Source organism: Mercenaria mercenaria, chromosome 3 (assembly GCF_021730395.1).
Source record: "Mercenaria mercenaria strain notata chromosome 3, MADL_Memer_1, whole genome shotgun sequence".
Lineage (NCBI taxonomy): Eukaryota > Metazoa > Mollusca > Bivalvia > Venerida > Veneridae > Mercenaria > Mercenaria mercenaria.
Genome location: NC_069363.1, coordinates 102,393,385 through 102,420,898, shown reverse-complemented (window position 1 = coordinate 102,420,898; position 27,514 = coordinate 102,393,385). Strand labels below are relative to the sequence as shown.

General features: G+C 34.0%; 1 protein-coding gene across 1 annotated transcript in view; it reads right to left on the bottom strand.

The window, feature by feature from the left end:
- Positions 1-2,460: 2,460 nt before the first annotated feature.
- Positions 2,461-27,514, bottom strand: part of LOC123523712 (fibropellin-1-like) — a 33,143-nt gene continuing 8,089 nt past the window's right edge. The window contains exons 8-34 of the mRNA XM_053539889.1: positions 26,003-26,116; positions 25,451-25,564; positions 24,652-24,765; positions 24,175-24,288; positions 23,763-23,876; positions 23,186-23,299; positions 22,660-22,773; positions 21,890-22,003; positions 21,227-21,331; positions 20,715-20,828; positions 19,842-19,955; positions 19,246-19,359; positions 18,723-18,836; positions 18,180-18,293; positions 17,369-17,482; positions 16,859-16,972; positions 15,972-16,085; positions 14,190-14,303; positions 13,874-13,987; positions 13,583-13,696; positions 13,280-13,393; positions 12,977-13,090; positions 12,069-12,182; positions 10,581-10,694; positions 10,079-10,237; positions 9,218-9,275; positions 2,461-7,155 (exon numbers count right to left, since the gene is read on the bottom strand). Coding sequence (XP_053395864.1) covers positions 7,032-7,155; positions 9,218-9,275; positions 10,079-10,237; positions 10,581-10,694; positions 12,069-12,182; positions 12,977-13,090; positions 13,280-13,393; positions 13,583-13,696; positions 13,874-13,987; positions 14,190-14,303; positions 15,972-16,085; positions 16,859-16,972; positions 17,369-17,482; positions 18,180-18,293; positions 18,723-18,836; positions 19,246-19,359; positions 19,842-19,955; positions 20,715-20,828; positions 21,227-21,331; positions 21,890-22,003; positions 22,660-22,773; positions 23,186-23,299; positions 23,763-23,876; positions 24,175-24,288; positions 24,652-24,765; positions 25,451-25,564; positions 26,003-26,116 — 3,068 coding nt within the window. The 3' untranslated portion in view covers positions 2,461-7,031. The remainder of the gene's footprint in view (positions 7,156-9,217; positions 9,276-10,078; positions 10,238-10,580; positions 10,695-12,068; positions 12,183-12,976; positions 13,091-13,279; positions 13,394-13,582; positions 13,697-13,873; positions 13,988-14,189; positions 14,304-15,971; positions 16,086-16,858; positions 16,973-17,368; positions 17,483-18,179; positions 18,294-18,722; positions 18,837-19,245; positions 19,360-19,841; positions 19,956-20,714; positions 20,829-21,226; positions 21,332-21,889; positions 22,004-22,659; positions 22,774-23,185; positions 23,300-23,762; positions 23,877-24,174; positions 24,289-24,651; positions 24,766-25,450; positions 25,565-26,002; positions 26,117-27,514) is intronic.

Below are 27,514 nucleotides of genomic sequence, written 5' to 3'. Positions count from 1 at the left end.
GGTAGTATGAAAACGTTCTGAGAGCGTAAGAAAGCGTAGGAAAGCGTAGTAATACAAAATTCGTGCAATAAATCGTGGAGCTCCGAGCTTTTCTTTAAATCGTGGACTACGTGGATATCGTGGCTGAGTGTAAACACAGCATAAAGGGACTGGCCTCCAGATCGTTCGACAACAAAAAAAATATGTTTTTTTAGGTAATTAGATAACTGGAAATAAATGGTATATTTCCTAAGAAGGCATTAAAACTTAATTACTGACTATTATATGCTATATGAAACACATGAGATTTTTTTATTACCCCCTTTTACGACGAAAATCGAAAAACGTTCGTAACACTTTACTCCAGGTAAACTGTCTCGATTATGAATGTCTATATTTTAAAGTCATAATTCACTAATTCGTCATAGCGCTATTGGTTATGACGACGGGAAAATGCCTTTATTTCCGCGGCGGTCCGTGGTTCGATTCCCGACGTGGTCATAATTTTTTCTTGATTTGGATTTTTAAAAATATTTTAGAAACAAAAACTCATATACTAATGTGCATAATATGACCAAAACTTTAATTTGAAAGAAAGATTATATTTAAATGATATATCACAAACAGTGATTTACATTTGAATAAGGTCATTGTTTGTCGTATTGATGTGTATTTTTATATCACGAGGATTCCTTCGCATTTAAAACAATAACCTTATTCAATGACAAATCACTGTTTGGGAAATATGTTTTTCTAAATTAACTTCAGGTTTACAAGGCCTTTATTCAAATATCATGGCCACGGAATTTGGAAGGGTTTGTCGATATATGGACTATAAAATAAAATCTTCTAACGCAAACTTGATAATTTGCGAACACTTTTACAACTATTTTACGGTCATGAAATTTTTTCATACGGACTAGAAAAATATGTTTACTTGTCGAAAGAAATATCTCAAAGACATATTTGTTTAGTCATTTTATGATTAAAAAAAAGGCATGAACGTATGCATTAGTTTATCGTTTGTGCGTGCGAAATTATTTGTAAGAAAACAATCTCACCAACAAAACAGAACAATGTCGTATTCCTGTCAGTTGAAAACATATTTTCCTGTAATATTAACATAATTAAATAGGATTCATTGATATCTTGGCCCATACAATAATGCAGTAAGCGGTTTCTGGGCCCAGCAGCCCCAAGTTATTGCTCTTAAACTATCTACAAACGTTTGATTGAATTACTCTTTTACGGGCCAGCTAGCAGGAGAGCTTGTATTAAGCCTTGAATACATATGCGGATGTCTCTAAATTGCTTTTTGTACTTTTAGCATGTGTGTAAATGTTGAGTTCTACCTAACCCGGGGCTAGAGGGCGTGGACGGTAGCATGCATTTTCACTACCGACCATGAACAAGCTCAATCAAACCGAGCCTGCAACATTTTCGTTTTTGTCGTGTTGAGCGACCTGTGAAGTTTCCACTTTTCTCTATTTGACTATAAATTACTAAGCTGAACCAGCATTACGTGCACCATCATGCAGCAGTTTCTCTATTCCTTTTAGAAAAATGTCTAGAATACTCATTTTGTAATGCTATCTGGTACAAATGTGTACATATTCTGTACGTTAAAAGGCCAACCACCATTTTCATATATACCTTTATTCCAGTAAACTCTTATTCTACTTTCGCTATTATCTCTTTATGGTCGATTCACAAACTATGCATCCTCTGCATTTTTGCATACCCAGTCGTGGGAGACAAGCATCATCACTTATATTACATTCATGTAGGTCTGGCTAGTATTTTGCTTAGAATTATTCCCTGTTAACACGAAAAATATTCATTATAATTCTGTATTCTGTCCCTCTTTATAATTAAATTGCATTAAAACTGTATGCATTTTTGTTCAATTTGGAAGCTTTGAATACGTAAGTAGTGTGAATAAATCCGTACATTAATATTTGACATGTGTATGTTAAACAAAAATAAAGAAGATCACCAGCGGACCCAATTTCATTGGGATACATTAACATTGTGATTTATTTCCATGTCCATTTATATTTCTTTTGTCTATTTTATCATCCGTTCCCTTCAGTTTTGCATTGTGTTAAAGTGTTCAAAACAAAAGACAGAAAACAAATTAAAAAATAAGAAAAAACAAAATATTTAAAAAAAAGACAGAAAGATCTATTTTCACCTAAGAAAAGGGAAGTAATTCTCATTCATCTGACTAATATTGTCTGATATTCTGATATTCACTACTGTATAGCATTTACTGTAAAAACAAAACAAAACAAAGATAGTACTTAACCTGCAGTTTGATTTATCTCAATTTTTGTCTTTTGATGAATATGAAGACTCGCATTGTAAGAGAAATGTATTTGGTGGGTGACATTTTGCAATATTTGAGTAACACAGTGTAAACAACATGGTGTCCTAAATAAAAAAATAAATAATAAAAAAAATAATAATCAACAACTCAACTCAGTTAACATGTGTTTATTAGTGTTCATACATATTATTACTTTCCAGTCAATCGTTGGTTATCTTTTTCTACTGACTTAATGACCGTGTTAAACTTTAATTGCACCATACATGATTGACAGATAAAAAAAGCAGTATATCTAAACGAAACAAGAGCTCGTCGAACACGAAATGCCCCCCTTGATGCATTCAGTAATTGCACAAGGAACAGAAATTATATGCTCACTGTAAACAAAGGTTCTACCATTCTGGTTTAATCTGACCTTGACCTTTAACCTATTAACCTAACAAGAGATTACAGAGTGATCTTGGTGCCATCCACTGAGCCATTTTTGAATGCTCCAAATTTCAAGACTAGCTCAAGGTCAAAATCAAGGTCAAATTTAATTTCGGACCAAAACAATGTGTATGTGGTCCAAATTTGAAAGCTGTGGCTTCAGAAATGTGAAAGTAGGTCACTAGATCAATTTCAAGGTCAAAGTTCATTTCGGTAGACAGAACTATGTATGTGCTTCAAATCTGGAAGCTGTAGCTTCAGAAATGTGAAAGAAGGGAATAGGTAAAAATCAATGTCAAATTTCAATTCAGAACGCAAAAATATGCATGTGGTCCAAATTTGAAGCCTGTAGCTTGAGAAATGTGAAAGTAGGTCACTAGGTCAATCTCAAGATCAAAGGTTATTTCGGTACACAAAACTTTGCATTGCTTCAAATTTGAAGGTTGTAGCTTGAGAAATGTGAAAGTAGGTCACTAGGTCAAAATCAAGGTCAAATTTTATTTCAGAACACAAAACTATGCAAGTGGTCCAAATTTGAAGCCTGTACCTTCAGTAATGTGAAAGTAGGTCACTAGGTCAATCTCAAGATCCAAGTTCATTTCAGTACACAAAACTATGCTTGTGGTTCCAATTTGAAGGCTGTAGCTTGAGAAATGTGAAAGTAGGTCACTAGGTCAAAATCAAGGTCAAATTTTCTTTTGGAACAAAAAACTATGCATGTGGTCCAAATTTGAAGCCTGTACCTTCAAAAATGTGAAAGTAGGTCACTAGGTCAATAACAAGGTCAAAGTTCTTTTCGGTACACAAACCTATGCATGTGGTCCAAATTTGAAGGCTGTAGCTACAGAAATGTGAAAGTAAGTCACTAGGTCAAGATCAAGGTCAACTCATGTCAAGGTTCATCTTGCCACTCAAAACTATACATGTGGTCCAAATTTGAATAAAGTAAGTTATGGACATGAAGAGTCTAAGTTTTTCCCTATATAAGTCTATATGAACCATATGACCCCTGGGGCAGGGCCATATTTGACCCTAGAGGGATAATTTGAACAAACTTGATAGAGAACCACTAAATGATGCTACATTACAAAATATCAAAGCCATAGTCTTTGTGGTTTGGACAAGAAGATTTTCAATGTTTTTCCCTATATAAGTCTATGTACACCATGTGACCCCCAGGGCGGAGCCATATTTGACCCTAGGGGAATAATTTGAACAATCTTAGTAGAGGACCACTAGATGATGTCATATACAAAATATCAAAGCCCTAGGCCCTGTGGTTTTGGACAAGAGGTTTTTTAAAAGTTTTTTCCTATATAAGTCTATATAAAACATGTGACCCCCGGGGTGGGGCCATATTTGACCCCAGGGAAATAATCTGAACAATCTTGGTAGAGGACCAGTAGATTTTGCTACATACCAAATATCAAAGCCCTAGGCCCTATGGTTTTGGACAAGAAGATCAGAAACCGTTTAACTGTTCCTGGCCAATGTGACCTTGACCTTTGACCTAATGACCTCAAAATCAATAGGGGTCATCTGCTGGTCATGGCCAACCTAAATATCAATTTTCCTGACACTAAGCCTAAGCGTTCTTGAGTTATTGCCTGGAAACCATTTTACTGTTCCTGGTCACTGTGACCTTGACCTTTAATATACTGACCTCAAAATCAATAGGGGTCATCTGCTGGTCATGATCAACCTCCCTGTCAACTTTTGTAATCCTAAGCCTAAGCGCTCTTGAGTTATCATCCGGAAACCGTTTTACTGTTTAGGGTCACTGTGACCTTGACCTTTAACATACTGACCTCAAAATCAATAGGGTTCATCTGCGGGTCATTACCAACCTTCCTGTCAACTTTCATGATCCTAGGCCCAAGTGTTCTTGAGTTATCATCCGGAAACCGTTTTACTATTCTGGGTCACTGTGACCTTGACCTTTGACAAACAGACCTCAAAATCAATAGGGGCCATCTGCTGGTGATGATCAACCTCTCTATTAACTTTCATGATCCTAGGCCCAAGCATTCTTGAGTTATCATCCGCAAACGGATTGGTCTACATTCCGACCGACCGACATACCGACCGACCGACATCTGCAAAACAATATACCCCTCCTTCTTCGAAGGGGGGCATAATTAACTAGCATGACGATACTTTGTATCTAAGGTTTGACAAAACAGCAAAGTTATATATGATCGCGGCATTTCTGTTGGTAGATAATTATCTTGCCTAGTATATATATTATTTTTATTCATGTAGGCTTTCTATGGTAACACCAAACCTTGTATTGTTAATTTATCTCATACATGTAAAGCAATATAATTACCTTTATTACCCGCCGCCAGAAGGCGGTGGGTTTATTGGTATGCTAAAAGATTTGTGCTTGTGGAACATGGAGCAAGTCACGTGACAGGTTTTCGATCCTGTACAGATTACTCCGAATACATAACATGTAAACAAATGATCAGCTGTGAGCTGATAACCTTTGATAGAGATGAGTAAATGGAAATGTGTTTACATTACTTCTGTTAGGATTCTGGTTAGGAAAGTGTGGTTAGTTTGCATAAACTACAGATATAAGATTGTTTAGGATATAATTTAATATATTTAGATTGCCATGACCTGCAGATGACCCAAATTGTCAAACCGTGACTGCTATATACTTACTTTGATGCATTATATGCCTCAAAAGGCTCTTATTGTAATTTAGCAAGTGCCTATAGCGGAGCTCACCGTGACCAGTATTTCCAACATATATAGACAAAATAATATGAACTGAACATATATCATTCAAACAGTAACAACGTAAGTATAAATATTACATTGGCTGACACTGTAAAACAACAAAAAATGCAAATGAACTGATATTAGATGCATGCGCTACAGATCTGATCTATCTTAATTAAAAAAAAAATGACTTATCAGTCTTTTTTTTTTTTTCATACAAGCTAGACGCAATAACAATTGAAGATCCATATCCATCTATGTACTAAATGATTCTAACATAGGCTGCAACGAATCAGATTGAAGTATGAAAAAATGCAGTACAATGTACTTATTAATCGAACACAAATTTATTTTTGTAATTGTATCTTAAAATCTCCATGCATTAACTACTTAACTTTATTAATGCTCAAAAGGGGCTTCATTTTCTTATCTTCAACTGCATTAGAAGAGTATTTAGCAGTATCCTCACATTATTGTTTTGATTTGTATGTAGTTTATTTATTGTGTGTGCGAGCAAGATTTTGGCATGCAGGGATCACCGCAAATTTGCATCAAAGTTTTATACATATATTTCCAAATTTACTTAATCAGGAAAGTAGCCAGTCTAACCACGATTTATACCGTGAACCGCTTACGGGAAGAACAGTAGAAAATAATCTTTAAGCAATCGAGGCATTCCGTATTTAGTAACCATATCTACAATACCCGGGATAAACTAAGCTAATGATTGGTAAACTGACATATATGCATCTAAAATTGTTGTCATTAAAAGTTTTTTCGGCATTTGTTACAATTTGGCAAGGAAAACACGGGTATAACTATCGCGTTTCGACCATTAATATATCCAGCCGAATATATTTGCAATTGCATTCATAAAATGATTTTAGCGGTAGTAAAACGTTATCCCTGCCTTGAACTTGTTTTTTTTCTGCAGGATCATTGGGTACCACCAATGTTACAAATATATTAACATTCACATTCTAGCATACGTACGTGTCTTGACCATCGTAAACTTCAAAATGGAGAAGGATTTAAAGATGGAACTTGAAAATGTAAACATACAATTTTCAAACAAACCAATAGTTTATACTGTTATCACTAGTATGCAATTTCTTGATTTTATGAAATATAAGACTAAATACCGGTATACAATACGCAACAATATATAGACTTTTGTGAGTGGAAAAAACCCAACATTTTTTAGGACAATTCAGCGCAATAACGAAACTAACATCTCATGTAGATGTGCTAAAGAACAAGTAAATGATGGTTTAGAATAGTTACCTTTAAATGACAAAACATTAAAAATATTAAATAAAAATGAAAAATTAACAGTATTAGTGATATAAAGCAGTAAGGAAGAAATAAAATATATAAAACAATACGACAGAAAATCAGCGACTCTAAATATATTAAGATGTTTGTTCAAACTATAGTATTTGAATGATAATAATTCCGGTGTTTACTTGTTGTCATAGTTATTTTAGTCATCTATTGTCTTTAACTCAGACAACCGCCGTCTTCTGCTACAATCTGTTTCTGTGCGTGTCTTATTGCATCTAAGTTATTCAAATGACGTTTCTTTGGTATCGCTACTCGCTTTAAATGTGCTAAATGTTGCAGGCTCCTCTTTTTCGGCTTCTTCAGAGAGAAACGTATCGTTACCGAAATACAATGGATTCTCGTGTCTGAAAATGAAATTTAACTTTTTACGTGTCTGACTATGTATATACTTGAAATTCAGAGATATGGTTAATTGTTCATGGTGCGTTTATTTGTAGAATTAGATTGAACGAAATGAAATAAGAAAATAATGGAATAAATATGTTGGTTATATATTCGTTTCCGTAGATAAGGTCATTATGAACCGAAAATACAAGAACACAACTTTTGTTAACATTGGAAATAATATATGCGTTAAAATTAGTCCGACGTAAACATATCATGGTATGATAAAATAAAAACAAGCAAATTCGATGAATTGGTATCCCCCGCCGAAAGGGTCTGTGGTGAGGAACAGCAAAAAAATATATCTGGCAAAAAGTTAAGAATGTTAAAAAGAAGCAAATAACTTCATTAGCCAAAATCAAATTAACAGAAAATGAATGCTTTTTTTTTGTTGTGTGTGTGTGGGGGGGGGGGGGGGGGGGGGGCGGGGAAAGGGGGGAGGGTACAAAACTTTACATGTTGATTATAAATACTGACGGAAAATTAAAATTTAAAAAAAAAGAAAAAATATTGGGGGGATGCATGTGGGGTGGTGAGCATGACTGGGTGGAGGAGTGAGGTGAGACAATGATACAACTTTTCATGTTGATAAATATTCATGGAAGGTTTGAAAAAATAAGAAATAATAAAAGGAATGAAAAAAAATTGAGGGGGGGGGGGTGGTTAGGAGGGGGAGGGGATGTGGGCGACCAGGTGTGGGTACACAACTTCACATGTTTATAATAAATGTTCATGGAAAAGAATGAAAGAAGTTTAATGAAATTCTTCCAATTGGTTGGTTTGTTATGTACAAATCTGTGGATTTTTTAACAATTAAAGGGCAATAACTCTATGGAAAATTGACCAATAAAAAAAGAAAATGACGGGCATCATCAAAGTATGTTGGTTCATAGTATTTCAAGTATTAGTATTTCATAAAATTCTACAAACTTGTTACTGAGAAATGGCTGCAGATGTGTATTTTTCATTAAATCAAGGGCAATAACTCTAAGGGAAATTAAACAATCTAAGAAAAAAACTTGACGGGCATCATTGCAGTATGTTGGTTCATGTTTATTTCAAGTTTGATGAAATTCTACCTGCTAGTTACTGAGAAATGGCTGCGGACGGACATTTTTGTGCATTTTTCATTAAATCAAGGGCAATAACTTTAAGGGAAATTGACCAATCAAAAAAAAAACTTGACGGGCATCATCACAGTATCTTGGTTCATATCTATTTCAAGTTTGATGAAATTCTACTTGCTAGTTACTGAGAAATGGCTGCGGACGGACATTTTTCATTAAATCAAGGGCAATAACTCTAAGGGAAATTGGCCATTCAAAAAAAAAAAACTTGACGGGCATTATCGCAGTATGTTGGTTCATGTTTATTTCAAGTTTTATGAAATTCTACCAAGTAGTTACTGAGAAATGGCTGCGGACGGACTGACGGACTGACTGACGGACTGACGGACGGACGGACAACGCCATTTCAATACCCCACTCCCGATTTCATCGGCGGGGGATAATAATAGTTTGTACTTGTGATATGTAATATCAGATGCATGTTCAATAAAATGCGGCTGGTGTCGTTTTTAAATACAACACTGAAAATCAACCTAATAAAACCAATCACTAGAATAAAAGCTAAAACGGTATTTCATACACGAAACAAAAAATTGTCGGAATCTTTTTTCTTTCTTCTTAATCTTTCAAAATACTGTGAAAGCATTTCATTTCGTTGACATATAATTTTCTAGTTCAAACCAAAGCAGCTTTTTCATGGTTGTTGTGTGGGAGATGAATTTATAGATTTCAAGATTTATATATGAAATTTTTGAGAATTTTAATTTTGGATAAATTTAATGGTCTAACACAACCACGAGATCCACGAAATAAGTCCCCGCTAAAATCAATGATTGCATCGTATATTTATACTTGTTTTGGTCTTTAGCATGATTTACAATAGATGAACAGCAAAAAGGATAATAACTGTCATTTAAAAAGTCCAAATGAAATTGGGCATAACAAAACAACTTACGCTTGAGTCGACGGTACAGCAGCGGATTCCTCAGTAGAGCGTTGTTGTGTTGAGTGACCTGTGAAAATGAAAGTAGTTAACGGTACTAATGACTTAGGATAAGATGTCAGCAGAGCTGAACGTTATACACATATTATTCATTTGACATTTGAAAATGGTTGGACACGGATATCGTCCGTAAGCAAATAACATGTATATATTTTCTTCAATGATTAGTTATTGATTTATTAGTATAAGAATGAGCATATTTGTATTGATCTGACACGTTATCCTAAATGATCTACAACTTCACCTGTGTACATGGTACACATATGTATGATCTCCAGTCTATCTTCTAAGCTTTGCAGGCATTTGTTCAATATAATATTAATTCAGATTAATTTGAAAGTATTAGCATTAATAAGTTCTAAAACACTCTAAAAATTGGTAACAAGATTCCATTCAATGCACAGATTTTTAAGAAGCCGTGATAAGAATTGAGCGACCTGTGAAGTTTCCACTTTTTCTATTTTACATGGCAACGAAATATGAGACAATCGCATAAATGAAGATATATTTTCCACTCTTAATGCGTGTGTAGCAATTTTTTTTCTGCTGCATGATTTAGCTCCTATACCTCTTGCTTTCATGTCTAACACAATGTTTGGAAAGACAAAGCACTGTCGCAAAACAGAGAAGTATGAAGAAAAATCTGTCTTCAAGTTGACGAAAAAATGAGTATTTAATGGGAAATAAAGGAAACGAAATGTGACTGTTGTATCTCATTTTGTGTAATGAATCAAAGTTCGATATTTTGTCATCAAAAAGATCTGAATTGCTGGTATTTTGACAAGTTGCACACATTATATGAACAAAGTTTACCATTTCGATTAAATACAGAAAATCCTTTCCATTTCATTATCACAACAACTCCGACAGTAAGAATGATGATTGTGAGAACTACTCCAATTATCAACCCAATGTTAGAAGTATTACTGTCTGATTCGCCTGATTTCTCATCTGAATCGCTTACAGTTGTTACTGAAACAAAACACAAGATTTAAAATGCGTTATTTAGTTTTTCCTTTTTCAGCACATTTACGTTTATCTTATAAATTAATGTCTAACATCATAAAAATAAATAGATCAAATACATGTGAAACATGGCCTAAATATACCAAGCTCAATTCTTTACGTATCAACGGTCTGAAAATCGATGGTTTCACCTAGGTTCGCGCCTGTGCATGAGACAATGCCGGAACGAGTACCTGGGGTTCGCCATATGACATATAATTATGTCAGTGTGACGTTAAACCTATGAATATCAAGCTTAACTACAGATATTGATAGATAGCAAAATTTAAAAAGTCTAAAATAGCAATACCATTCTGACAGTTGACACCATAGAAACCAGACAAACACGTGCAGTTGTAAAAGTTGATGCCGTCAGTGCAATTCCCGTCATTGTGGCATGGGTTTGGGCTACAGTCGTCGATATCTGTAAATTATTTTGTACATATATCAAACATATATTAACATATGACAGAAGAAAATAGAATAGACTGTGTTAATTTATGCAGTATGCAGTGGTCTATATGGTAAAGTTTGAACGCTATACTCGTACAAACAAGAACTACAGTTGAATATCGTTACCTCGATATCGGTTAGCTCGATACTCCGGTTAGCACGATGTGATCGAGTCGGTCCCAATTTTTTCCTATTTATCTTAATGTAATTATTTATCATTACCTCGATATGATTAGCTCGATATTTTGTTTAGCTCGATGATATTTTTCAGTCCCGTCAACTTACCTGTACTGTTTTTACACATGGTTTCGTCGATATCACAGCTTGTCAAGAAATATCCATGTTATTTGTAAGGTGTGAAAATCAACCAATTGTTGTCATATTCAAGTTAGATTGTGTGTATGTTTTGTTTGTTATTTAATCTTTAATCCAGTTTAAATGTCAGGAAGTTTGCATTTAATTCCCAATAATTAGTGTTACAAAACACCGTGCAAGCAGGAAAGCTGTTTTCAAATATAACAATTAATCTGGATGAAATATTTTCTGTTTGACGGAGTAAAAATCTGCCATTTAGGATTGAGTAACAATATCTAACTGGCAAATTTTCGTTATTGAAGCACAGTCAAAATGACTACTCCACTAGGAACGTTACCGCTGCATTCAGACTTGTTTAGGGAAGGAATAAAAATGCTAATGTTTAAATGTATATTTTGAAAAATTAAAAAGTTGTATATGTGTATTTAATTAGATGTTTTATTTTTAAATAAATATTAAAGTCGTATTTACGTTTAATAATATTTATTTCCCCTTTAAAACCCTCTGAAAAAAAAAACACAAAAAACATTGAATATAATGACAATATAGACGTCCGACACAAGTACAAAGTAGTCACAGACAGTCGATATCGTTACGTCGAACTACGGATACGTCGATGCAATTTTTACAGTCCCTTGAATATCGAGGTAACGGTATTCGACTGTATATGGTAATAATACATGCAGAATAAAATAGAAATTGAATTTATATTACAAACTTACGTCTTTGTCTCTTGTCATAAAGATCAACAACCATTTCAGAAGAGATAATCTACCAAATTTATTTACAATATCTGCTTGGTATAATACTGGCAAAGTTCGAAACACTTTTGCAAGTGAATTTCTGTGCTCATTGTAATAACAAATTGCTACAATATGCAGCAGCTATTCATGTCAAACTAAACCTAGGCCTCTAGAATTTCATCCTATCTGAACACAGCGCAGAAGGCCATTTGAACATAATAATGTTGGACGTATGGGAAATATTAAACATTAAATTTTGTTTAAATACTATAACCAGAAGTTTATACCGTTTTTACAATTTTCGCCCTCGAAACCTGCCAAGCATGTACATGTGTAACCATTGATTCTGTCGTTGCATGTTCCGTTGTTATGACATGGCCGAGGAGCACATTCATCTATGTCTGCAAAAATTGGTGATCAAATGGATATACAACTATACAATAAGCATATAGGATATGTAACATTAAAGCGTGTCTGTTGTTCAACGAATAATAAAAAACGACAATTGGTTAGGTAAGTAATGTTAACTAGCGACACAACATGGCACATGTGAACATAATTTTCCATATTAATATGCTTCAACTACTTTTGTTTAATTCAGTAGCGCCTGTAATATGTGTGGCAGATATTAAAGAAAATAGATCTGAAACGCAACAACAGAGAATAAAATAGGAATCTTAAAATTGTACAACGTCGTTACTTTTTAACATTCAGAGCCCCAATCAAACAAGACTTCATCATCTGGATTTATATCCATCAAATGTATGTCTGAAACTTAGATTAAGAAAGGCAATTATTCAAATTGTCCTTTGTTCCTTACATAAACACGTAAATTTAATTATCTATTGTAGATAAAAGTGGCAAATTTCAAAAAGCTGCAGAATGCACAAGGACCAAGACAAATTATTTTCTTTTAAGCAAACATTCTGCAAATTCAACTCTAATATGAGACATAATATTGTAGTGGCGGTGTCGAACCTAAGTTTATATGACAAATTTCATACTGCGATCACTTCGTGAAAAAATGCTACCAAAAGTCAATCATTAGAGCTGTCATGCGATTTCAGCAAATAAATACCATTTAACTTTAGAGAAAATGCTTGAAAGAAGCAAATAACTGAAAATACTCAAGACTTCCAAAACCGCTGCTCTTCTGAATATTAATATAAAAAATTGTAATAAAATTATGATATACCATTTTCACACTTGACACCAGTATAACCCGTGTCACAATTACACGAATAGCCGTTGACATTATCTGTACAGTCACCATTGTTCTGGCAGGGAGATGACATGCATTCGTCTATATCTGAAATGGCAACTCAGTTAATGCTTGTTTCGGGAACAGGTAAATCTATTTTACCGTAATAGCGGGAAAGAAAAGGTCGATATACACATAATATAACTGTGAAATTGTACTACATTTTATTATATACAACTGCATTCTTTTAAAATACTGATGAAATATTTATCTATAATTATTGTGTATAAAAAGTACCATTTTCACACTTGACACCAGTATAACCTGTGTCACAATTACACGAATAACTGTTGACATTATCTGTACAGTTACCATTGTTCTGGCAGGGAGATGACATGCATTCGTCTATATCTGAAATGGCAACTCAGTTAATGCTTGTTTCGGGAACAGGTAAATCTATTTTACCGTAAAAGCGGGAAAGAAAAGGTCGATATACACATAATATAACTGTGAAATTGTACTACATTTTATTATATACAACTGCATTCTTTTAAAATACTGATGAAATATTTATCTATAATTATTGTGCATAAAAAGTACCATTTTCACACTTGACACCAGTATAACCTGTGTCACAATTACACGAATAACTGTTGACATTATCTGTACAGTCACCATTGTTCTGGCAGGGAGATGACATGCATTCGTCTATATCTGAAATGGCAACTCAGTTAATGCTTGTTTCGGGAAAGGCAAATCTGTTTTACCGTGGTAGCGGAAAAGAAAAGGTCGAGACACACATAATATAATTGTGAAATTGTTCTAAATTTTATCATATACAACAGCATTTCTTTTAATATAGTGATGAATTATTTCATGTATAAAAGGTACCAGTTTCGCAGTGAACACCAGTATATCCAAGCACACAAGTACACTGATATCCGTTAATATTGTCTGTACAGTTGCCACCGTTACGGCAAGGTGATGACGCACATTCATTTATATCTGGAAATAAAGAATTACATATATCTTCTCTGTATTAATGTTTGTTTCGGGAAAGGCAAATCTCCATTAACCTGCGTGATGTTATTTCGAGAAAAACTAATTGCAGAATCACGCACTAAATTATATCAAGTACACATCTACTAAATAAACATATCATTTGTGTTTGTGTACAATATATTTGAAAATAATTCCATTAGTTTACCAGTTTCGCAGTTTACGCCTGTATATCCATATACACAAATACATTGGTACCCATTTATATTGTCAGTGCAGATTTTGTCATTTTTGCAGGGTGATGATGCACATTCATTTATATCTACAAGGTAAAAATGTTTTCTACTCATCAATTATAGCAGATAATCTGTATAATTTTGATCACAAATAATAGCTGGTCATTTTGGTGTTAAACTTGAAAGATTAGCTTTAAATCACAAATCATAATAAAGATATAGGCAATTTTACATGTCAAATTGTCAGTCCTTATTATCTAATTTTATACCTTATAGCAGTTATTTACGGTGATAAATTTCATCAAATTTTACGATATTTTTCATACAGCACACGGAAATTACCATTAAGGGTAAATGCCACAGTTGATTACATGTACACTCATAGACATTTATAATCGGTCAGCTATTATTTCATATATTTCTTTAAGAATACACTGAAAATAAAACAATAATGTGTACCATCAATTTATTCAATATCTTAATAACAATATGGGCAGTTTCATTTCATTAGAACATTTGAGATTTTGTAGCAACAACAGTTTGAATAACAACACCCTCACTTTCCAAAGTCACACTTTCAATCAATATCTCGTATGTACGCTGTTCGCATCGAAATGATGTATCTCTGAATGACGCCTTGTGCGATATTCTGCCACTTGTTAATGGCGTCATTTTCAAGATCATGTAGGCTAAATTGCTTTTGCAAACGTCGAATTCTTCTTTTGAGCAACTCCTAAATGATATTAATTTGACAAAGAGAAAGTGTGACTTTTAAAAGTGTGGGTGTTGTTATTCAAACTGTTGTTGCTACAAAATCTCAAATGTTCAAACGAAATGAAACTGCCCATATTGTTATTAAGATATTGAATAAATTGATTGTATACTTTATTGTTTTATTTTCAGCGTATTCTTAAAGAAATATATCGAAGTCATAGGTGACCGATTATAAATGTCTATGAGTGTTTATAGGCAAAAGTTTCCTACAGACAGAATTTCTTTACACTTTGTGTACTGACTAAGAATCAAGTTTTAAACGGAAATATGTATTAAAAATAGGTATCCATGTTTGATCTTGCATTATCTGCCCTTGAAAATCAGAAACAAATACAAAAAGTCCAATTTTAGGGGCAGATAATTCAAGATTAAGCCTGGAAGCTGTGCATTTTAACTTATATTTCTGTTTCAGACTTTATTTGCAGTCAGTATACAAGATTTAAAAAAGAAATCGACATATGGGAAAGACCGGGACTTTGCTGTATTATTTTGTCCTGTATATAGTTAAGATCTTTGCCACAGTGTCTGTATTGACATAGGGCAAACATTTCTTACAGACAGAATTTCTTCTTTCAATCAAATCAAAAACAGAAATAAGAAATAAAACAAATCATACGCACACAGCCTTGGCATGAATTATCTGCCATTGAAAGTCGTAAAATACTGACAAAACTATTTTCAAGGGCAGATAATTTAATATCAAGGCTTGGTACCTTTGACGTTTAATACATATTTCAGTTTGAAACTTGATTCTCAGCCAGTACACAAAGTTTAAAGAAATTTTGTCCGTAGGAAAATTTTTGCTGTACATATAAGCAACTGTGTAACCTTAACATGCAAATGATTGTTTTTCAATTAGCCCACTAACCGGAACTATACAAAAGTGGTTGACTTCAAATTTATACTTGATTAATTTTGTCTCATGCAAGAATATGTTCTCTCAATAACATTGAAAAAAAGATGTATCAAAGTAAAATTACCGAATTCACAGTTAGCACCAGTATATCCTTGTACACAAATACATTTGTATCCATTAAAATTGTCTGTGCAGTTGGCGTCGTTTTGACAGGGTGATGACGCACATTCATCTGTATCTAAAAGAAGGAAATAAAAGAAGTGTTTCTTCTCTGTTTTGGAGAACCTGTGTAGTTTGTAAAGCAAATTACTACTTGAAGAAGGTGCAAAAGAATTTAATACAACCGCAACTACAAAATCAAATTAGAAACGTGAACTTAATTCTAAACCTCAAGCTGCTGTCACAGGATGTGAAAAATGTGCAGCCAGACCGAAACTCAAACCCGGGGCCTCGGAATACCGTTTCGATGCTCTACCGACTGAACTACCCGGCCGCCTACACACTTTCTCCCCGTTTTAATATTCAAGTTCTATACCGTGACATATTACCCCACCATTTTGAAATCGTCCTCGAATTTCAGCGGGTACTTTATATTTAAGCAATTACAGGCGTCGGAGACTTACCAGTGTTACGTCGCTTACGTCGATGTCCCACATTGGGCGCCAAATGTCACAGGGTGAAAAAATGTACAGCCAGACCGGAACTCGAACCCGGGGCCTCGGAATACCGTTCCGATGCTCTACCGACTGAGCTACCAGGCCGCCTACACACTTTCTCCCTGTTTTAATATTCAAGTTCTATATCGTGACACTGCCACCCACTAATCCATCACAAAAACGTACAGCAAAGCGAGTCATTGTCAATTTAATTACAGTAATTGTGTTGGTTTTTTTGGTAGTTTTACAATATTTTTGTAACAGCATATGGCAATTACCTGTTAAAATCCAAATCCAGTACATAAACTTAAGCAATAAAACTAAGCTTAGCCATGTTTTTATCTGTACAATTTACCGATTTCACAGGTATTGCCAGTGTATCCGGGCACACATGCACATTGGTATCCGTTGATCTTGTCTGTACAGCTGCCATCGTTTCGGCATGGTGATGACAAACATTCATTTATGTCTAGCAAAAAAGATAAGGACATATCTAATCTATTTAAATTTTCATCTAGCAAAAGTGCCTTATTCAAGAGGAGACTAAATTGTCTTATAGCGAGAATCGGGATCAGTGGTTTCTAATGGTTAAATTTTGTTAGCATGTTTCCGTGTGTATGCGAGAAATATCAAACGCAGGAGAGTTGCATTTGTTTTGCTTATTGATACATGTTAGTCGAGCAAAACTCTTTGCAAAACAGATACATTGTAAATTCATTAGCTCATAGCATTGAGTAACCGTGAAACATAGAATAAATGACAGAAATATACGTAGATACTCTAATTTCCAAGAACTTTTCTTAAGTAAATCATTCCCACGCATATCGCAAAGAACTTACAACCGAAATATATCACAATGAAATACCTAGATCACAGTTGGTCCCATTATATCCCGCTGTGCATTCACAATTGTAACCATTGACACTGTCAGAGCAGGTTCCGTCATTTTTGCACGGCATAGATTTGCATTCATCAATATCTTTAAATCGTAAATATACTCAATTATCTTGAAGTTTGTCTTGGTCAAGCGCAATAATTTTCATAAACATTAACATTTATTGATAGAATAATTCTATTCAGACTTTTACTTGTTGATAGCCTTAGGTATTACTATATTATTCACATGAAAATCCATAAAACCAGGAAAATGGTAAATTAGATAAACCACATTTGTAGTTTTGGGTATATTTTAAATCGAATCGCTGTTTAAAGGTTTCGGAACGTAAATCCTCTATGCTTCCTTCGAAGACAAGCAGTGTACTTCATACAGCAAACAAAAGCACTTAAGTGCAAAATACATCTAAAAATTACGTTTTTGTTTTAAGTGAGCCACGGCATATTATAAAAAAAAACAAAATTGTCAATTAGCGGTATTAAAACTTCGCATCACAATGTGCATTTATCGCAGTTATCCATAACGCCTTACGAGGGTTTTGGTGCCTTTTAAAGCAATGCATTTGAATTGTATTCTGGGATGTATTTGGCTCGATTTTGCCTGGATCACAAGAGACTCCTTAACTATATCTCGGTCCAACTACTTTTATTCGTTTTAGCCAAAACTGATAATAAACACCATCGAAATAAGGACCTATTTATTTGCAGTGTCATGAATATTTATAAAACAAGTCCCATCATCACTAAAACCAGAAGCTGTGTTTAACTAACAAAAAAACTACCGAGTTCACAGTTGAAGCCAAAATATCCTGCAGGGCATATACAGGTATAGCCATCGATGCTATCTGTACATGTAGCATCATTCTGACAAGGAGATGACTCACATTCATTAATATCTGAAAAGAAAAACACAAACAATGAATTCCTATACGCACAGTGTGCGAATTATGCAGAAATTTATTATAACACTGAAACTGTCTGGCATGTTGAGGAATGTTTCATTTATGTAATGTATAACGTTTAGAGTGCGTACATGTATATAAAGAGATCATTAGAGGTACTTTTAGTTGCAGTGAATCACGCCGTATCATTAAAATTTGTAAACGATTCATCACAAAAGAGTAAATGGATTTTTATCGCAAATAGTACATTAAATATATAATACTTTCAGTCCTTTTGGATCATGGACAACATTCAATCTCTCCATAACAGAACTCTACTCAAGCCGAATAAAGGATAATTGTAAACATCTGGTAAAATGAACAAAAAGACGATAATTTTTCTGTTGTTATTTTTTTTAAAAAAACACACGAGCACTGATTTACCAGTTTCGCAGTTTGTACCGCTATATCCAGGAAGACAAGTACATGCATAGTCATTGCCTTTGTCTGTGCAGGTAGCGTAATTCTTACACGGAGACGAAATGCATTCGTCTATTTCTACAAAATGAAGTAAACAATATTGATAGTGCACTTCAAACGCTTTCCCTATTGCAAAAATAGCTGCACACATTCCTTTGTCAAGTTTAAGGGAATTATTTAGAACAAAACAATAATTGATATAAACAGATTTTTAAAATGATCGTGTTTTTTTCATATTTAATCTTTCTTGTAGAGACATGGTTTATATAAAGCAGATACAGAGGTCTAGTGGTAAGAAGTCTGATTCCGTAGCCTGGGTTCACAAGTTCGATTCCCCATTTTCTCTTACCAACTTTTATGATACAGAACGAACAAGGGTTAGGTTCGTAATTTTGACAATTCTGACATCTTTTGCTCCGACTCGAATCGTTAATATATGCTTAGAGGTAAACGGTTTATCAATATGAAAGAAAGACCCAACTGATACCATTTTCACAGTTAACACCGACGTAACCAGTCACGCAAGTGCACTTGTAACCATTGATGTTGTTTGTACAGCTTGCACCATTTTGGCATGGATATGAAATGCATTCATCTATTTCTGGAATATTTAAGCAAATATTTCGGTTTGTTTATTTTGAAAAGCTATAAAGAATAAATTCTATAAGTCTATAAGAAGCTCCTTTGGAAGTATAGAATGAAACTAAGCGAAATAAAAACAGACTAGGTATATCTGAGTCTTATCGTGAGAGTTAATCGAAAGTGCAACACCCCTCACGCCCTCTGACATCTTTTTAAAGCAGAATTCTATTACACAGAATGGACTGCATGATACTGATGGACAAGACAATTATACAGCATTGAAAACGGAAAGAACCTCGTAAGATACTAGTATTGCCAGTATATAGCATACTGTAAACTTACTTAACAATAAAATGCATACTTACGTTGTCATTATGAAATATATTATACCATTGTTAATGCTTTCTTGAATATAGGAATCAGAGCCTTACATATCATTTGCACCAATGAAATTAAGCATATGTCAATATTGTCCAATATCTATAACTTGCATAGACTTACTTATTTCACAATTGACTCCGGTGTATCCTGACACGCAAGTACAAGAATAACCTTTGATATTATCTGTACAGTTAGCGCCATTTTTGCATGGGAGAGATCTGCATTCGTCTACATCTGTAAATGTTGATCAATAAAATCTATATTTGATCATTACGCATTTTATAACAATGTATGAGGACGCATATGCAAACGCTTCTATGAATGTTTTAAATGTATTTGCAATTAAAGACCTACCACGACCTAGTGACCTACCTTTTCCTCCCACATGAACTTCAAACAAATAATTCTGATATTACTGGTATAATACAGCTATTCTACAAGATGACAGATGGACAATTTAGGCCCTCCCTGAATTAATGTGTTTTCACAACTTCATATGCAAACTTATTCAGTCAATCTCTTTTCAGTATAGTTTTATAAACATAGAATAATAACTATCTTACACTGTGTAATAAATTGTGGTCTAAACTCACCGTAATACATCAAATACTGTGCATACTATTACATTAATTTAATAATATGTTTAGACGTTAAACACATTGTCTTGGCCTTATATATGTCACTTTCAATTGGTAACTAGATGGTTGTTATTTCTCATTTTCTTCATGCAAAGCATATATAATTGCAATCTTGAAAATACAAAAGAGTACGGTTATTTTGTGGTGTGTCTTTAAGCCTGAATAGTTTATTAAGCGCATTTAAGTTACAGTTAACTGTTTCCAATAATTACACTAGTGTTTGCAAACAAATAGCTCATTCTGACTTACAAGAGGTTCCACTTGGCATCTTTTTGATTCAACACAAAGTAAGAGCATAAGTTTAATTACTATAAGTCTAAACAAGTTGTTGCATAGCTCAACCTCATCCACTTACCAGTTTCGCAGCGAACACCGGAATATCCGGCAACACAAGTACAAATATAACCATTAATGCTGTCTGTGCATATAGCCTCGTTTTGACACGGGGAAGACTTGCACTCATCTATGTCTAACAGATCAATATACAAATAAAGTATTTTGTATTTTTATAAGTTATCTCAATTTGCAAACACATATTCTGCTTGCATGATTGGAAATTTTAACATTCTATATAACTGTATATTTCTTTTTATCTTAAACTTTCAAACATTTAATTTTAGGAAAATTAAACACATTTGTAAGCGGTTGCTGATACATTTAGAGCATTTTGTTTAGAAGATATAACAAAGTTCAATTTGTATACACTTTAAGATGTGTTCTTTTTACCGGCAGTAGCGCTGGCTTCTCTACAAAGTCGAAACAATTTTAATGAGTCCAGTACGTGCATGCTGTTAGGATGTGGGTCTGGTATTTAAAATGTACCTTTAAACTACATGAATCGACTTTGTGTCAAACAATTTAACCTACCCGTTTCACAGTATTCACCTCCATATCCAGGCATGCAGGAACATGTGTTACGATCTATACAAGTAGCACCGTTCAAACAGGGTGATGACTTGCATTCATTAATATCTGTAATTAAGTGTCACTAACCATATTATACAATACAAGAATTGATTTGCCCGGAGCTAGAGAGAGTCTGCAAATGATCTTAATAGACTCAAACAGGGTTTGCTATTAATTTACTCACTTGTGTTATAGGCCTTCAAAGAATCCCTTAACATATTTTATCAGATTATAATGCAAAAAGTTGCAGCTGTAAAGTTGTATTTATTTGTAAAAATTGGAAACTTGATATGTTATACAGGGGTCTCATTTTATAATACGATATGAAAGGAAAAATGTATTTTTCAAACTCTTACATAATGCTAAGTCTCCAAAAGATCTTTTTGTAGAGTCTTAACTAATTTGTTACAAAATTGTTGCCTCTCCCGAAATTAATTATGTTCGAAAAGTCTTTGAATTATCAGAATTAATGTATCAAAGTTTATATGAAAAGTGTAAACAATGTCGGTCAAAACGTTCTCTTGTTATTGATATGAAAGAATTTAAGTGCAACGGCATATCAATCTGCCTGCCATCTTATTAGTTTGTCTGGTTATACAATAATGAAAAGATCACATTGCTTACTAGTCTCACAGTTATCGCCAGTATATCCTATATCGCAGTTACACGTATATCCATTGATGTTGTCTGTACACAATCCATTATTTTGGCAAGGCGAAGGTGTACATTCTTGAATGTCTTTGCAAAACAGTCAAGATATCTTAATGTAATGCACGGTAGAAAGAAATGTACAGAATTGATCATTAATAAATTGACAAAAATGCAATCCAGCAATTACTCAGTTTATTAGTTGGTTTGGCCCTTTAAAGTAGTGCGTAGCAGTCATTTAAAGCAATCTGAGCAATTATTCTGAAATTATACACGTCTAGATAAAACAGAAAACGGTTTAAAAACGTCTAGACTGTAAGCATGGACACGGCATAAAACTATTATTTAGTTAAAGTATGATTAAAATCGCGGTTCCTGGTATCATCTACGATAAAATTAACATACTATATTAGTCTGATAAACAGATTTAATTAACAAAGTAGAAGGTACATGTTTACATTAAAAGAAATTAATCGAAATATATTGGTAGGCATCGACGTAAATATTTCACAACCAATATATTTTACACACAAATGAAAACGTGAGATTTACCTAAATGGAAGTGTTGTCAATTGAAATGAGACAGCCAAATTTAATACGTACATGCAAATCAGCATAACGATGGACTTGTGTAAAAACTGGCAGAATGAACAACGGAAAAAATGTTCGTATTTGTTAATATGACATAGCAGCATATAATATTGTATCCAATCAATACAGTAAACATAACTATAGCGTTAATTTACCAGTTTCGCAGTTTGTACCACTATATCCCGGAAGACATGTACATGCATAGCCATTGATTTTGTCTGTGCAGGTTGCGTAATTCTTACACGGAGATGACGTGCATTCGTTTATATCTACAAATTGCAGCAAACAATATCGATATTGCATTTCAAATTGTTTCCCTTTTGCAAAAATAGGTGTACATTTTCCCTTTTTATGGTTGTGAAAATCATATAAAAACATTACTGACATAAGCATGTTATTAAAAGTATTATTTCCTCTTTCTCTCTTTCTAGTAGAGATATGGTTTAAATAAAGTGGATACATGGTCCAGTGGTAAAAAGTCTGATTTTGTATCCTTGGTTCACAAATTCGATTCCCCTCTCCTCTTACGAACATTTCAGATGAGACATTGAACGATGAAGGTCCAGGATCGCTTCCTTAATTTTGACATATTTTCCTCCAACTAGAATCGCTATCATTTGCTTAGAGAGTAGCCAGTTTGAGTAACCGGTTTCTGACTGTGAATAACATCGCAAATGTTACCATTTTTACAGTTTACACCGTCGTAGCCAGCCAAGCAAGTGCACTTGTAACCATTGATATCATCTATGCAGCTAGCACCATTGTGGCATGGATATGACATGCATTCGTCTATTTCTGAAATATTTAAGTAAACTGTTTCTGTTTGTACCTTTTGAAATTTCTAAACAAAAGTTCCTTTGGAAGCATAGAACGTAACCAAGCAAAACAATAACAGACTAGATATGTCTGAGCCTTTCCATATGAGTTCATTGGAAGTGTAATACCCTTCACACCCTCTAGCAGCACTGGTTTAAGCAGAATTCTATTATATTGATATTGAATGGACTGTATGACCCCGATGGACAGGATAATTATACAACACTGAATACAAGAAACCTCGTAACAAATTACCAGTATATAGCAAATTTTAAACTAACGTTATTATAAAATGCATACTTACGTTGTCATAACGAAATAAAATATATTATTTCTTTCATTCTTTCTTGAATAAAGAAATCAAAGCCTTACATGTCATATGCCCCAGTGAAATTAAGCATATATGAGTGTTACTCAATATTTGTAATTTGCATAGACCTACCTATTTCACAATTGATTCCGGTGTATCCCGACACGCAAGTACAAGAATAACTTTTGATATTATCTGTACAGTTAGCCCCATTTTTGCATGGGAGAGCTTTACATTCATCCACATCTGTATATTTTGATCAATAAAATCTATATTAGATCGTTACGCACTTCTATTTCAGTGTATTAGGACGCTTATTCAAACTATGAATGTTTGAAATGTATTGCATTTTAGCCTTATTTATTTATTAAGCGCATTTAAGTTACAGTTACTGTTTCCAGTAATAATACTAATGTTTAGAAACAAATATTCTGACTAACAAGAGGTTCCACTATGCATACGTTTGATTCAAAGCGTGTTAGAGCATGATTTTATTACTATTTGTCTAAATAATTTATTGAACAGCTCAACCTCGCCCACTTACCAAACTCGCAGCGAACACCGGAATACCCGGCAACACATGTGCAAGTATAACCATTGATACTGTCTGTACATATAGCCTCGTTTTGACATGGGGAAGACTTGCACTGGTCTATGTCTAATAGATCAATATAAAAAAAGACATTTATTACTTTTCAAAGTTATCTAAATTGCAAATATATATCATGGTTGCAGGTTTGATCATTTTAATATTTAATAGAACTGCATATTACCTTTTAATCTTATTACAATAAACTTTCTAAAAAATAATTTCAAAATACTACAAACATTTGTAAAGCGGTTACTAACCACGCTGCTATTTACATTCACTTTGTTTATGAATTGTATCAACATTTGTATGAAAAGTGTCAACAATGTCGGTTATAGATTTGAAAGAAATTAAGTGCAACGGCATGTCAATATGCATGCCATCCGATTGGTTTGTCTTACTCTATAATAATGACAAAATCACATTGCTTACTCGTCTCACAGTTATCGCCAGTATATCCTTTATCGCATGTACACGTATACCTATTGATGTTGTCTGTACACGATCCATTATTTTGACAAGGCGAAGATATACATTCTTGAATATCTTTGCAAAATATGTCAAGATTTTTAATGTATTAAACGGTAGAATGAAAATAACAGAATTTTTCATTAAAACTGACAAAAACGCAATCAAGCAGCTATTCAGTTTGTTGGTTTGTTTGGCCCTTTTACGTTACGCGTTATAGCTTTGGGTAATTCCTTTAAAGCAATAAGAGCAATTATTCTGAAATTGCTTTCTACGTATCACAGAAAAAGGTTTAAAAACTTCTAGATTCTTAGCATAGAAACGGCCTAAAACCATACTCTTATGTAGTTATAATATGATTAAAATCGCGGTTCCTGGTACCATCTACGATAAAATTAGCAGATTAAGATAGTTATCATCTGATAGATATATTTAATTAACAAAGTAGAAGGTACCTGCTTAAATTAAAAGAAATTAATCGAAATATATTCGTCGGCATCGACGTATGTTTAACATCCAATATACTGAACTACACAACTGAAAATTGGGTTTACTCAAATGAACGTGTGATCTATTGAAATGGAAAAAAGAAACTCTAATAGCCTAATTAAATATGTACATGCAAATTATCTTAACGAAAGACGTTTGCAAAAACTTGTAGAATGAACAAACGGAAGAAATTGTTTCTGTTGTTAACATCATACAGCAGTATATAATATTGTATTCCATCAATACAGTAAACATAACTATAGCGTTAATTTACCATTTTCGCAGTTTGTACCGCTATATCCCGGAAGACAAGTACATGCATAGCCATTGACTTTGTCCGTGCAGGTAGCGTTATTCTTACACGGAGACGACGTGCATTCATCTATATCTATAAAATACAAACAATATCAATATCACATTTCAAATGATTTCTCAATTGCACAAATAGGTGTACACATTCCCTTTTCACGATTAAGAAAATCATAAAAAACAAAACATTATTGACATAAGCATGTTATTAAAAGAACTGTTATTTCCTATTTTGTCTTTCTAGTAGAGATATGGTTTAAATACAGTGGATACAATGGTCAAGTGGTAAAAAGTTTGATTTGATTCTGGGTTCACAAATTCGAATTCCCACTCCTCTTTCAAACATTTCAGATAAGAATCTCGTTTACTGGTGTTTAACACATGGACTGATGAAGAGCCAGGACCGCTTCTTTAAGATTGATATATTTTCTTCCGACTAAAATCATTATCATTGGCATATAGATCGGCCGATTTGAGTAACCGAATTACGACTATGAATAAAAATCACAAATGTTACCATTTTTACAGTTCACACCGTCGTAGCCAGCCAAGCAAGTGCACTTGTAACCATTGATGTCATCTGTACAGCTAGCACCATTTTGGCATGGATATGACATGCATTCATCTATTTCTGAAATATTTAAGTAAACAATTTCTGTTTCTACGTCGTTTTGAAATCCTGTTTGGAAAATTTCTAAAAGAAATCCCTTTGGAGGATGGAACGCAACCAAGCAAATTGATGACAGACTCGGTTTGTCTGAGTGTATTCATGAGAGTTATTCGAAGTTTAAACACCCCTCTCGCCCCCTCTAGCATCGGCTTTAGCAGAATTCTTTTAAATAGATAGCTATACACCCGTTTAAATCAGTGTGTTTGTTGCACAGCTGAACCCCACCTACTTATTAAACTCGCAGCGAACAATGAATATCCGACAACACACATACAAGGATAAGCATTGATGCTGTCTGTGCACATTGGCGCGTGGAAGAATTGCATTCATCTATGTCTATCAGATCAATATACCAACAAGATATTTGGCATATTTTGCAAACATATATTCTGGTTGCAGGTTTGGACATTTTAACATTCTATAGAACTGCAGAATCCTTTAAATCTTAAACTTTCAAAAATTATTTTAAACGAACATTTAAAACATTTGTAAAGCTCTTACTGACCAAACTGCTATTCGCATTAGAACATTTTATTTAGAGGGCATCACATAGTTCGATTTGTATACAGTCTAACCTGTACTAACGGTCACCTCCGATCAGCGGTCACCTCCGTTCAGCGGCCATTTTATGACGCCCCCGACGGATTTTCCTCTATTTTATCACTTTATTTAGCGGCCACCTGCCGTCCGCGGCCAGCGACCAACGAAATTGCCTCCCGACCGCCGTATTTGACCCCTTTCAGCGGCCATTTTTCTTCCAAAACCAATGATTTTTAGGCGATAATCGCCGAAGATACCCGATTTTAAGAAGCACGTGGTTGCTGTTTCGCGTGACTTCACCACAAGCAAGACAAAATGACAATATTGAGTTAATGGTCAGTAATTATCGGCAATTAACGTGTCACCTCGTGTCAAATTTCTTGTTCACAGTTTGACCTCGGTACTCGATAACTAATTAGTAGCATAATATTTGTGATTTTTTATACTTTTGTCATCAAAATACTGTTAAATTTATATGAAATTAATTATTAATTGTGTTTGAAAAAAATATAAACGACTCAATCTTTTGTAAACGGAACGTAACGGCAATCTTAGATTTAGCGCCGAGAGTAGCTTCCCTTACCAAAATGGCGAAAATTGTAAACAAACTTGTTTTGAAGTTGGAATTTTTGTAGTGAAAAAGCCACGCTGGAGTTTTAGATTGCTAAGAATACCATTCGTATTGCGAAGGCAAATTCACGTCATTGTATCCTGGTAAAATAATAATGGAAAACCCAAAAAGAAATGGGCCTAATGGCTATAGACTGGTCAGAAGTCTGAAAAATACATATACTGGCTGCACCTCCGATCAGCGGTCAC